Here is a 13,248-nt window from a genome sequence, read left to right as displayed (position 1 = left end):
CGGGACCACTTGTCTTCTGTCATCCTCAGGCTAACTAATGGGCCGGTCTCCTACAGTCAAGGTTACTCTGAGTGAACCAAAACACCCAGGAGTGGCCTGTACCTCTGCAGCGCCTCCAGCCGGAGCTGGGCCTGAGCCTCCAGGACCGACCTGCCCACCACCAACTGAGCCAGGACGCTGGTGTGAAGCTGCCGAGTCTCTTCAGGGGACAGGCACGGGTGTCTGGGCACCAGCTCCTCCAGGTGGGACATGTGAGAGCGGAACCCTTCTCCCAGGACCTGCAGCGCCCTCTGCGTCTCCAGGTGCTCTTGGCTACAGTCCAGAAAGCCTCCGTGAGCCGACAGGAAGGAGGCTTCCGCGTCCCGAAGGAAAGCGATGGCTCCTTGAGCTGCCCACTGAAAGTCCTTCAGGGATTCTCTGGCCTGAGACAGACTTTCCTGTCAGACATATGCACAAGAGGACGTGAACCACAGCGTGAAGTCATCAACAAACGACTGCAGAACTGAGCTGAGGGTGCTGGTTTGAAGCCCATTAATAGGCCAGTTTCTGTTTCAGTCATTGACTGAGCTCAGATACCGGACGTGACCCGGATAGAAGTCCAGCCACACCCAGCACAGGATTCCAGGTCAACAACACAAAACAGGACGGCTGTTTTGGGCAGGTTCGTGGAGATCCAGACACCACGAGCATTAACACCAGCAGTGAGCGGGCCTTCTGGGGACCAGGCCCAAGTTCCAGCTCATACTGTAGCCAGGTGAGGGGTTGAGTCCCGAGAATGAGACCAGACCAAGTCCAAGACTCAGAGGGCCTGAGACAGAGTGGAGAGCAAAGAGAAGGCAGACCTCAGAAGCAAGCGTGGGTCAGTCACATCTAGTTCTTACTGCAAAAGAAACACTTGTCATTGTGGTAATAAGGAAATCATAAATGACAAAGAGCTGAAACGCTTCCTGGGTCTGCACTAGTCGACTTGCTCTTGGTCTCAGATCCTGAAAGCCGTGGCCTCGGGTTCTGTGGCCCACTGAAGACACAGAGGCCTGGTGTGACGAAACAAAACCTTACCATCTGAGCTTGACATTCCAGCACGGCAGCCTCTTTCAGAGCATAAAGCTCGCCAAAATCACTGCGCTTGAACTTCTGTTTCCTCCCCAGAGCCTCGAACACTCGCATCCCAGAATCCATGTTCCTCCACAGAATCCAACAGTGTCGCAGCGCAGCATCGATGGCCTCCTCGTCGGGACGCAGGGCATCTGGGTCTCTCAGTTCCCTCCGGGTTTGTTGGAAAAACTCGGTCAGTGAGGAGAGCTCAGTGGAGAAGCGCAGGCCCAGCAGGAGTTTGGCCTCCAGGGTCCGAACATCGTCCGTCACAGACAGCTCCCGGATGACCAGCGTGTCCACAGTGCGCTGGATCCTCTGTCTCTCAGAGTTCAAGTCCAGAGGCTCCAGGTCCTGGGATATGGCCTCCAGCTGATCAGCTGCTTCCTGACACAGCGTCTTCACCGCAGGGAGCTCCACCAGGAGCGTCTGGCTCAGGTGGAACCTCTGTCCGACACTGTGCTGCTTCTCTCTGGAGCGCTTCATCTGCTCCCTTGAGCGATCACGTGAACTTTCCATGTGCTTCCTCAGCTGAAGATACTTCTCCTGCTCAAAGGCCTGAACGCTCAGAGCTTTGCATCGATCTTGGAGCTCGCCGATGCCACGCAGCAGGGAACTCCTCCGGCTCTCCAGGCAGTGCTGAACCTCCTGGACCTGACACTGATACTCCAGCAGCTGCTGTCTGAGCCGAGCGATGCTGAGATGGGTCTCCTGAGTGACAGGAAACTTCAGCTGCTCCATCTGAGTAGAGATCTTCTCCAGGCTTTCCTCCAGAGCAGCCAGGTCCGTATCCGAGGTGGTCCTCTGGCGGAGGAGCTCGTCTACTTGCCACTTGGTCGCTCTCTCGAAGACAAGCATTCTGTCCAGCTGAGTCCACAGGCCAGAGAGTCGGTTCACCAGGTGGCGGCTCTCTTCCAGGCTCAGACTGGCCATCCATCCCTGGCTCCTGCTTTCCAGCTCCTCCACCAGACTGAGCTTCATCTGGATCTCGGACACAGCCGAGGTGAGGCTCCTCAACATATGCTTCAACTCCACCGTCTGCAGTTCACAGATGTCCTCGAGGTGAGCGTGGGAATGTCTCTGGGCGTGGGCTTCATCCAGCCACACTTCCAGGCCGGTCAGCTGACACAGCAGTTCCTCTCGCTCCTGCAGACCGGAGCTCATGGCAACCAGAACCAGATCCACACTGCTGGTGACTGCATCAAACAAGTCGGCCACACGATCCAAAGCTTTCTCAAGGTCCTCCTCCCTCATGTCAGAGCCGTTCACTTCCACGTCCAGCTTGGACCTTCTGCTCCAAACATCCGTCTGAAGCTGCCTCATCTGAGTGATCTGAAGCCGGGCTTCTTCTGGGAACAGTGACATGGACTCCCCCGTCCAGATCTGGACCTCCACCTGCTTCAGCCACCGGACCAGGTCCAGCACGGGCTTGGAGAGCAGGCGGGAAGGAGGGAGAGCATGGAGATTGCATTTGGCGCAGCTGAGACTTGAGGCCAGTTCTCGCAGCAGCTGCTCCACGCCGTCCTTGTCCTTCGGATCCAGGGAGAAGCGCACGAGTGCCTCAGCTTCAGCCTGCAAGTGTAGCTGCTGCTGCTGATAGAGCTTCAGGTCTCCAGCTGTGACAGCCAGGTCCACACAGCGTCTGACCTCCTGAGGTTCAGAGAAGGACACGATGGATTCCTGGGTGGCCTCCACCCTGTCCTGCAGCTGTTTGGCCTCCGACACCAGACGGGAAGCGTGGCGCACACAGTTGAGCGTTTGGTGAAGATCCCTCCTCAGCCTTTCTTCCAAACACCTCCACTCCTCCTGAACATCACCAATCTTGGCAAACAGAGCACCAGACCTTTCCCAGCTGGGCAGGTGGATGGACAGGTGGCCGCTGAGTTGCCGGAGCTCCTCCATTATCTCCTTCTTAGCCTTCATGGTTTGGTAGAGAGCTTGCAGTTTGTCTGCCAGCTCGGCGCCACTCTCCAAACTTGCTCTGTTCAAACACCAGACAGCACAAGCTTCCATGACACCGGGTCAGTCTCATCTCCAGCTGCAGGTGGCTACTCACAGGCTGCTCTGGTGCTCCTCAGACACCACCTCCAGGAAGGCCTTGGTCACCCTCACCTGTCGGTGGAAGCGTCTCACCTGATCCAGCTGAGCGGCCTTCACCTGCACCGTCGCCGAAGCATCCAGCAGAGCCGCGGCGAGGAGCTCCTCCATCACGCTCACAGGCTGGTCCACAGAGCAGGTGCTGCTCATCAGTGCCGCCTGCTGCTCCACACGTGACTTCAACTCCTGAAGAATCAAGAGGAAAAAGTTCTCATCTGCGCTCAGTGTTTGAGGAGCACGGCGGGACAGGACCAACCTCGGCCTCCTTCAGCTGCCGGGCCATCGCCACGGCATCCAGCTGGGCAGGCTGGTACCGACACACCAGAACCTTGTGGACCAGTCGCACCAAGCAGACCTCCGTCTCATCAGGATAGGAGTGCAGCAGCGGCGCCCTCTGCAGGCCAAGCACAGGAAGCACATCATCATTAGCTTAGGAACACGCTGCTGTGACTTCTCACCAGGTCGGTCGGCCCACGTCCACTTGGTTTGTAAGAAGTAAACGACTTAAAGTCGGGTTCAACTTCACAAACTGTTTATGAAGAAGACAAGGAGTTGGAGCCCCAAAACAGCTGAACGGATCTCAGTGACATTTTCAGAATATATTGGTAACAGGACCTGGAGCAGGTGAGTTCAGACTCTCATCCGGATGCCTGAACCTTTTGAATGGATCCTCTGTCAGAACAGAGATCCCTCGCCTCTGTTCCTCACTCCGTGTGTGTGTTGTGCAAGCCAGTTCCAGGATGCGGCTGCGTCCTGCTGACCAGTGGAGCTAAACCTCTGAGGATTTAAAAAGGCATGTAAATCTAGAGATGAAACATGAGACGGACAAAGGCAGCAGCCAGAGATGGAGCGAGGAGCAGTGCTGCTGAAGTGGCTTTGTATTGTGCGTCCAATATTTGGAATGGAGCGGATAAATAAGGATGTGTGTTTGCAGCACAGCCACACGGATGAGCGCATACGTTTTGGTGTGTCTGTGTGTGTTCTGTCCCTTCCTCCCGGGTTCATCCGTGCGAACCCATGCTTTCTTTTTAACTAGTTTCTATTTTCCTCCGACACGTCTTGACTCACAGAAACAAAGTAAAACTGAGTTTTGTTTAAATCCTTTTTAAATCCAGCTGATGGTGTGTCCTGTCTGCTGCCCACCGTCCGGGCGTCTCAGCTTCCTCAGTGTGATGATGTTTGGGGTGCCTCTGCGCCTCAAACCCTCTGACCTGCATTCCTGTGTAGCAGCAGGAAACCATTATCCCGATGGCATCGTGGCTCCCTTCCTGCCGGGGACAGCACCAGACTACGTAAGCACCGCGAGGCACCCGGGCCTGTAACTCACGCTGAGGACGCCGCTGCTCTCCACCACGGCGGGGATCCCGGCCCAGACGTCCTGCATGGTGAGCTGGTGTCTGCAGGAGCGAGGCCCAGGTGAGTCCTGCGTCCGCTCGCCGTCCATGTCTGCGTGGCTCTGCCGGGACATGCGGGAGGGAGTGGGGTGGTGTCAGTGCTCAGCATTCCTCCCCATGTTTGTCCACAGATAATAACAGAGCTTCCTGTTGCCGCTGCGCGGCAAACACGGCCGCGCTGGCGACGGCCCGGCGAGTCGTTGCGACAAGAATGCGGCTGATTTTGGGAGCAGTCTGCCCGAGGGCCTGGGAGCCAGGCCAGCTTCTTTTCATCCTCCCACTGCTGCACCTTCTTTTCACAGACTAATCTCCAGAAAAGCCATTAGAAAAGAAAACCACAACACGTGACACCACAACCATCGGGAGGGAGTCGCCGCTGAAATATTTGGGAGGTGAGTTGCAGGTGTGTCCAGAGTCTCTGAGCTCAGGACTGTGATCAGCACCTGGTGGACCTGAGGGCTCCTGAGAGGCAGAGCGCAGCCCGTGAGAGTGCGGTCCGGGTCCGGCTCCACAGCCTGGAGTCACACCTTCATCACACCACGCTCTGGTCCAACACAAAACTGACTTGTTGTTCAAGTCCAGTCAGGAACTGTGTTGTGGTTAGCAGTGATGCTGAGGTCTTCATGACATGTGATCACAGGTTCCCCAACCTCCACCGGTGGGAGGCGTACGGAGGTGTGAGCACCAGCAGGAGAGGATCAGAAGGCTGGAGGAAGGTGGCTCATCACCCGCCGTTCCCTCACCAGACCTCCTTCACCTTCACCACGCTGTCCCCACCAGAGAAGGAAGGTCAGCTACTGAGGAAGACGGGACCTACCTGACTTGGTGGTGCGTCCAGAGAGGAGGTCTCCTCCAGTCCTTCTGAGCACTTCTCTGAATCCTCCATGGTCTCACCACTCTTCTGTGGAGCAGTAGATCCAGGGGTCTCCTCAGCCCTGCGCTCAGAACACGCTGCTGCTGTGGTGAGTCCTGGAAGTCCACAGGAAGCTGGCGGGGAGGGACCGGGCTGATCAGGGAGGATGGGTGGAGGAGACCTTCCTGCTGGAGATGCAGATGAGCTCCAGTGAGGCGAGTGGCCTCCAGCCACGAAGGCGTCGAAACAGAGCTTCTCGTCTTCCTCCAGAGCGTCATCTATGGCCTTCAAGATGTCCATCTCAGACGTGTGCTGACTCGGGTAGTGCTCCAGAGCAGGGGGGAGGGACTCCAGCTCCTCTGAGGTCACCAGGACACGGATCGTGGAGGAGGTCGCCGACAAGTCGGAGCTCTGGACCTCTCGTGATGAAGGCTCCAGGAGACTCCTGTCAAGCTGGCTCCCTGCAGGGACGTCAGGATCTCCAGAGCCCAACGGCGTCAGTCTTGAGGCCCAACCCTGGAGATGAAGCCAGAGACACGTCTAACTGACCAGAGCACGCCGCAGTCATGGCTCATGCTCCCCCAGAACACGTCGCCTGGTTCCCTTCACCTGGCACCTTCAGGTGGAGGGAAGCAGATCATGAGGAGGAACTGAAGACAGTGGACCTCACCGTGTCCAGCTCATGAGATGCAGCAGGACATGAGGCGAGGACGCGACCATATGAGGAAGCGCTAATGTTTGATAGCTCAAGACAGAGTTGGACTCCCGGCCAGAGACGGCGTTTCAGCTGCGCCGGGAGGATGTTCACTCCGGGGCCTGCTCCCCCGAGCGGCGCCGTCCTCCCCGGGACCTTCTTTCCCTCGCAGTGTGTTTAGTTCAGGGACTTCCTGTCGCCTCAGTCGCGCGCGCGAGCGCACTCCAGCCCAACAAACCGCGGTGGTAGGTCAACAGAAGCTCAGGGAAGTTACCTCCCGCGGCTGCGCGCTGGCCCCGCCCCCTGCACCCGGCTCCGAGCGCGTGTCTCCGGGGAGCTCGGCCTCGGCCTGGCGCGCGCACCTGCCCCGCGGGTATCCACCAACCACGCTCGCGTTCGGCTCCTCCGTCAGCGGTGCGCAGCAGGACTCTGACCGGCAGGTGTCGCTGTTTCGCCGAGATGATTTTTCCTGCTCTTCAGCCGAACTGGAAGCCAAACAAAAAGTCACTTTCTGGAGCTGCAACTGAGCCGATCTTTGCAGGTGAGTCTAAAATTGTGAAGACAACACTTGGATATGAGGGTTTCAACAGAAGAAACTGACGAGTCAGCAGGTGTCCAACCGTGGATCCAGATGAATGGAGGAATAGAACATCAGAACAGCAGGTGGGAGGGAAGAGTTGTTCCTCGACACGACGAGTCAGCACAGATCGACCGGGGACTTACCCGAGCTGAGGGTCCAGCGGCGCCAGCGAGCCTCCCCTCAGGTTCCAACAAGGCCTGGTCCTGAAACACAGGGGTCGGTTGAATCCCGGCACGGCTGGCGCTGCAACATGAGCTGTCCTGCACAGAAGAGGCGCCAGAACGAGTCCGACTCGTCGCGTCACTTGTCTGCGCCGGGCCTCCACTCGGATGTAGGTCAGTGATGAGGGTGCAGGCTCGGGAGCCGAGTGCTGGGAGCCGTGTGTTGCAGTGACAGAAGGAGTGTTTATGACATTAGCTGCACTGGGGAACTTAGACAAAGAAAAACCAAAACGTGGATGTTTTTTGGTTTCGTTCTGGGGAGCTCTGAGCCACCTGAGCCTGGGCAGGTGGGGCCCCTGGTGGAGCCTCTGATCATCAGCCACACACAGCCGACTCAGCAACTCTGCTTGCCTCCCCTCCACTGACGACCAACCACTAAGGTCAGACTCAAGGTTGCTTTAGAGGGAAACCTGGGGCGAGACTTCGGCGAGTCAGACTGGACCGTGGCTGGCTGCCATGGTCTCATCAGTGTGTGGGAAACACACGTGGCACACACAGTTGTTGTGAGTAGAAGGTACAGAATTAGGGGAAAAACACAACAGACCTTGAAGACGAAACACAGGCTTCATTCTAAATGTATGGCTTTCATTTCTTGCTGATGGAGCGTCAACAAATCCACCGTTTGTTGGCGTGTGTCAAGCAGACCCAGTCATGCTTGAACTAAAGTAGTTCAACACAACTTTAGTTCATGTTGAACTAAAGACCTTCAGAAGAGACCACATGACTCTGCGGAACTCACCCCTCAGCCCTCGGTTCCTCCTGCTGCTGGTGATCTGCTGCTTCATCCTGAGGACCAAAGCAGAGTCTCGTGGCTCTCAGGGGCTCCAGTGTTTGGCTGACTTACCTCCCGCTCCATGGGCTCGTTCTCCTGGGCGACCGTCTTCTCTTGCAGACAGACAAACTCCCTCAGCTGCTGCATCTCCTTCAACATCTGAGTCTCTGCCACCTGTGGAGACACACCACGGACCACGTGGAAGCATCGCGTTGCTCATCCATGCTGGGAGCTGTTCTTGGTTCAAGACAAAGTTCTGACACCTGCAGCTCCAGCGGAGGCTCTGAACTCTGCAGCAGCACTTGGATCTCAGTCAGCCTTCTGTGGAAAGCTCTCATGATCTCCTCCTGGGTCTGGAGCTCCCTCTGGTGGCGGGGAAAAGCCTGTCATGAGTAAAGACTGGGTTGAGAAGTCAGCTCCGGAGGCTTCACCTGCAGGACGTGGAGGGATTCTTCAGGGTGGGTCCTGGACTCCAGCTCCACCCCCAGCTGAAGAGCATTGTCCCACCGAGCCAGGACACTGTGGAGGATCTCCAGGCGACAGTCGGTTTTCTCACAGATCTGCAACATGGACCTGATCAACTTCCGTAAACCTGAGCAGCTGCTGCTGAGCTGAGCTCACGTCCAGCCACTGGTCCATCAGGGCGTCGGCTTCCTCCTCGTACGGGTCCACGGAACAGCCCGGCACCTGTCGCAGGTGAGTGTGAAGCTTCCGGCAGGTGGAGCGCAGGTCCCCAATGGTGGCCACGAGGCTGACCAGCTGGGCCTTGGACTCCTCCACCTAGAATTGCGTTCAACCGTTTACCCCAGACCTCGACTCTCAGGTCCCTGATCCTTGCTACCCATGAGCCATGCTGTCCACTGAAGCACCTAAAGAACAACCAAGTCACATGACCTCAACTAAAGTGGCTCTCACTCAGCTTGCCCAGCTCTTGGAGTCTCTGGTGACTCAGGACAGGAAGTGGTTTGGAGAACTACAGTCCAGTGGCAGCCAGTGGGAGGAGGCTGGGGTTGGTTGAGGCTTGGGAAAGGACCGATCCAGACCCACAGAGTTGTGGTCCAGACAGAAGGGAGCGCTGTGGTTCAGAGAGTTTGAGTGTGGCTGACCCACCTGCGAGTGCATTTTCTCCAGGTTCTCCTTGCTCATGTAGAACTTTTGCTCTGCGACTCGGCTGTCTGCTCGCAGCAGTGCAGACCTCAGTTTGGAGCTGACGCTCTGGAACTTCTTGATGAGCTCGGTCAGAGTGGAACACTGGTCCAGCCTGAAAGAAACGATCGCCGTTGACCCTCGCAAGACGCCTCCACGGAGGAGGTCGAGTTTCATTGTCTGTATCCAAGACTTTTGAATGGATTCTTTATTGGCCCGAGGTTTGCGCCCTCTGACGGATGCTTATGAGTCAGAATTAGTTTAGTTAGAATAGAGGGAAGTCAGAAGCGGAAGTGACCAGTGCGGCGTCACCCGAACACTATACGGGTGGACGTAAACAAACATGGCCGACCTCCAGATCCATCTCTCTCCAGGCTCAGGAGCTACTGTTTGAATGAGCCGCTCACACACACCTGTACCTCTTAGACTCCGCCCCCATCAAAACCTCCGTCAGGCTCCGCCCTCATGAGGAGCTCCGGAACAAAACGACCAGCGTTCACTACATGCTCTCAGCCCAGAAACTACTCACGGAACATTGTAGTTTTTTGTCATTTGCACTTGAAATACTCAATGCATTTTGCAGTCATGTTCTTCCTGAACAATAAATGATTGCAACTTTCTCTGCATTAAAAAAAATCTAAAATTTTTGGCCCAAAAAAGCTCTGTGAAATCCTGGAGGGACAGATTGTTTTTTTTAAACCTGTTTTTGGCCTAGAGCTGAGAAGCACATGAGTAAAACCCAACAGAAATGGCGTGTGGACAGGCGCTCAGGAGAGCGCGGAGCTCCAGCCCACTCACCTGTCCGTCACAGCCCTGCTGGCCTCCTCCCACACGAGGCTCAGCGCTCTGGTCCCGCCCTCCTGCAGCGGCACGTCGCTGACAGCCTTCACCTCCGGAAGGTGGTCCGTCAGCTGCTGCTGTAAACGTTCCAGCACACGCTGCCTGACGCAGAACAGGAGTTGTTCAGTTTCACCTGTGCACCGTGTTGTTCAACACACACAGCTGGAGCCGAGTGTCTCGAGTCGCAGCTGACCTGCAGTCACCTGTTTCTGTCACAGTACAATGTGACAACAGGGTTTGACCGATGACAAGCCTTCCTCCTCCGGGCCCTTCCTTCCTCACGCTAGCCTTATGTGAACATGCGCTAGTATTTCTATCCTTGTGGGGACCTCCAAATTAAACCCCATTAAATCACCCAGTTATTTTGACATCTTCATCCTTAAATTGAGGCTTAACCTTGTGGGGTCCAGCCAAATGGTCCCCACAAAGTCATAGAGTTCTCACAAGGATAGTGTTTTCTCATGAATTGTACCCACAGTACTCTCACACACACAGATTTGTCACACCATCTTTGCGGGGACCTCTCACATGGCTCACCTGAACCAGGACTCTGAACCAGACTGGAGCCCAGTTAGTTTGAAGCCTTCATGGTCCTCACAAGGCTAGATAAACCAATCCCACACACATATACCAGCCAAAATGAAGGGGAGTGCCCAAGGCTCCGGAGCCACTGGTCACACATATGAAAGGCTCCGCCTCCGTGGGGGCGTTACCTGTGCTGCAGGGCAGGTAAAGTGGCCTCCTGCAGCTGAAGGTCCTGGGCACATCCTCGTATCTCCTCCAGCTCTGTCAGCAGGGAACTCTTCCTCTGGACTCTCTGCTCCACCTGGTCTCCTCCCATCATTGCTCCTTCTGTGATGTCCCTCTGACCATCATCATCATCATCATCACGGCGCCTGGCTGGGGAGCAGACACGAGTCGGCAGCCGTGGATCAGCTCCAGAGTGCTCCACCTCTGCTGAGTGAAAGACCTGGTCCGTGTCCTCGTCGCTGATCAGGTCTGTGAGTCGTCGGGTGGACATGATGGTGAGGCAGCAGCAGTCCACATCCACCCCGTGGAGAGTCACGCTCATGCCAGCCGCTCTCAACCTCCCGTCAGCGTCCTCCGCCTGCTCCACCAGCGCCCGGACCCTCTGCTCCAGCGCCGCCTGGGAGTCCGGCAGCAGGGCGGGCTGCTCCGCCTCCACCCGCCTCAGTGCGGCCAGGAGGCCGCCGAGGCAGCGCAGGGCGGACTGGACCCGCTCCAGCCGCTGGCCCAGCCGCTGGCCTCGCCTCCAGCAGGGGGAGAGCTCACCGCTGGACAGCAACATGACTTCCTTCTGAAGCCGGTCGCTCAGGTCCTGAGGCGGATGCTGGTGTGAGAGGTCGCGCAGGGGCCGCACTTCCAGTCACTCACCTCCAGGTCTGGTCCCAGCTGCACCTCCATGGACGAGGACACGTCGACCGGACGGGTGATGATGGCGTCCAGCTTCTCACCCAGGAGGTTCAGCCGCTCGTCGACCGAAGACTTCATCCTGACGGAGCAGAATCACGCTCAAGCCCTTCCTCCGCCTCACAGCTCACTGCAGTCGCTGGCTTCTTGCTTCAGCCAGGAGTCGATCATGTTTCTGAGCTTCCCCTTCTGCTACAGCCTCTTCTAACGTTCTGAAATCACGTTTTCTCTTCTTCACTCATTTGTTGTTCAACTGTTTTTGTCCCCAAAAATGTTTTAATATATTGGTTTATAGTTCATGTCCACAACGTTTTTAAACCAGCTGTTTTTCTATCCAACACGAGAAATGAAATGGCATATTTTTGTGCTTCTTCATTTGTTTGTTGTTATGTGTTGATTTTTTTTTAATAAACCCTTTTCACATGATTCTTCACCACACTTATTTAGCACAATTAACTTTTGCCTTTTTCCTTGTCTTATCGTTTTTATATCAGCTCTTTTTTAATGTTATTTTATTCCATTGAAACAACACAGCCTAATAGAAGTGACATCACGATGATAAACGTTGAAATTGCACTGCATTGCAATATTTGTAATATCCAATAACGTTTCTTGTTTCATTCCGTTCTGCACTTGGTCATATTTACGTCATTTGTCATCAAATGCTGGCTGTTTAAATTATACTGAAATGATGAAAGACAGCAGCAGCAGCTCTCCTTGAGGAAGCTGATGTTTTGACTGTCATAAATGAAGCAGATGGTTAAATTACCGGCGGTAAATTCTGCTGACTCATCACAACACTGTACCGGTTTAACCTTCATTTTAAGTTTGGAGGCCTAACAAAGTCACGGCTCTTGACTGATGCAATGATTCAATAAGCTTCTGAAAGGCATCTAGAAGGAAAGAATAATCCCATGGCTCTGACTGTCAGATGGACAGATGAACAGGTCCATGTATCCGACCAGTGTAGCTGCTACTCTGGATCCCACTCTGCGGCGTCACCATCTCAAATCAAGCTGCTGAGTGAAACAGGTGGCGTCGGCCTGCGACTGCTCACTGAGTGGGACTGAGCTTCAGCTCAGACACGGCCAGCTCCGCGAGAACAAGTCCGTGAACGTACCTCTCCACCACTTCCTGGTCGCCCGGGCGTCTGCCTGGTGACGGAGCGTCCATGACGGTGGTCCACGCGGCTTGTGGTCGCCCCTGACGACCGGCTGACGGTGGGCGAGTCATGAGTCAGGAGAGAAGACGAGTCGATCCAATTACTGAGGATTAGAGGTCAGCAGCTGCTGCTGCGGCGCCACCAACTGTCCGTCACTGCGGCGTGTCAACAGGGTCGAACCAGCTCCGTCAAGAGCTCGTCTGCTGCGCTGACCCGGCACCGTGACCCGGCACCATGACCCTGCCTCTGCCTCTGGGCTGCGCCATCTTTCCTTGTTTTGATCCGAGTGTGGAGCATCTGCCTGGACCCTCCGGCCGGGCCCCGGCGGGGAGTCCTGCAGTCCCCTGCTGAGTCAGCGCAGGGCGAGGTGAAGCTCAGACTGACAGAGCCACTACACTTAATCCATCAAGTCTGCTCACAGTGTCCGTGGAGCACCATGGTCCAGCCGAAGTCATCGCCACTCAGGTCGAGCAGCAGGAAGTTGTGCCAAGACAAGGCCAAGCCTGGATCCCGAGTCACAGCAGGGCAGGTGGTGACCTGGATCTACCGGGTCCGCAGGCCTGACCCCACCGCTACCGTGGTTGTTTTGAAGTGAGCTGACGTGAACTGTGACCAGTTAGCCTTCAAAATGGCTGCTGATTGGAGTGTGTTCATTTGTACTGTATGTCTGGGCTCGCTGGGCTTGTGACAGTGTTGCGACGTGGCAGGCAGCAGACTGAGAGCGGGTCAGTGAGAACCTTCAGCAAAGCACAAGAAAACAAAAGAAATACAAAACGTCTCATGTTTTTGATTCAAATGACAGGACAGGATTTATGATGTGATCATCTTTTTGCTCCGCCTCGTCCCTCCCTCTGTCATCAGCAAACATCATGGTTTTTTGCAGATGTATTTTATTTGGACACAACAAAGGTCCTGATCAGAGACCAGTTAAAGGACAGAAAGCTGCTCTTACCTCACAGATATTCT

The 13,248-nt window shown here is 55.6% G+C and overlaps 1 protein-coding gene across 10 annotated transcripts in view; it reads right to left on the bottom strand.

Annotated features, from left to right (window-relative positions):
- LOC128768532 (nesprin-2) overlaps positions 1–12,383 on the bottom strand; it is a 40,213-nt gene extending 27,830 nt beyond the window's left edge. For 7 of the 10 annotated variants that reach the window (XM_053881474.1, XM_053881478.1, XM_053881475.1 and 4 more), the window contains exons 1-18: positions 12,241–12,383; positions 11,085–11,202; positions 10,403–11,028; positions 9,648–9,791; positions 8,814–8,964; positions 8,325–8,483; positions 8,135–8,263; positions 7,967–8,068; positions 7,776–7,877; positions 7,671–7,717; positions 6,854–6,913; positions 6,405–6,615; positions 5,401–5,952; positions 4,517–4,645; positions 3,446–3,583; positions 3,149–3,375; positions 1,060–3,073; positions 103–437 (exon numbers count right to left, since the gene is read on the bottom strand). In XM_053881474.1, coding sequence (XP_053737449.1) covers positions 103–437; positions 1,060–3,073; positions 3,149–3,375; positions 3,446–3,583; positions 4,517–4,645; positions 5,401–5,952; positions 6,405–6,615; positions 6,854–6,913; positions 7,671–7,717; positions 7,776–7,877; positions 7,967–8,068; positions 8,135–8,263; positions 8,325–8,483; positions 8,814–8,964; positions 9,648–9,791; positions 10,403–11,028; positions 11,085–11,202; positions 12,241–12,353 — 5,357 coding nt within the window. In that variant the 5' untranslated portion in view covers positions 12,354–12,383. Of the gene's footprint in view, positions 1–102; positions 438–1,059; positions 3,074–3,148; positions 3,376–3,445; positions 3,584–4,516; positions 4,646–5,400; positions 5,953–6,106; positions 6,306–6,404; positions 6,616–6,853; positions 6,914–7,670; positions 7,718–7,775; positions 7,878–7,966; positions 8,069–8,134; positions 8,264–8,324; positions 8,484–8,813; positions 8,965–9,647; positions 9,883–9,931; positions 10,373–10,402; positions 11,029–11,084; positions 11,203–12,240 lie in introns of those variants that run through there. The other 3 variants (XM_053881481.1, XM_053881483.1, XM_053881484.1) reach the window with 3 other exon arrangements.
- Positions 12,384–13,248: the final 865 nt, after the last annotated feature.

Source organism: Synchiropus splendidus, chromosome 12 (genome assembly GCF_027744825.2).
Source record: "Synchiropus splendidus isolate RoL2022-P1 chromosome 12, RoL_Sspl_1.0, whole genome shotgun sequence".
NCBI lineage: Eukaryota > Metazoa > Chordata > Actinopteri > Syngnathiformes > Callionymidae > Synchiropus > Synchiropus splendidus.
Note: the sequence above shows the minus strand (reverse complement) of the source record. Positions and strands in the feature narration are given on the sequence as shown.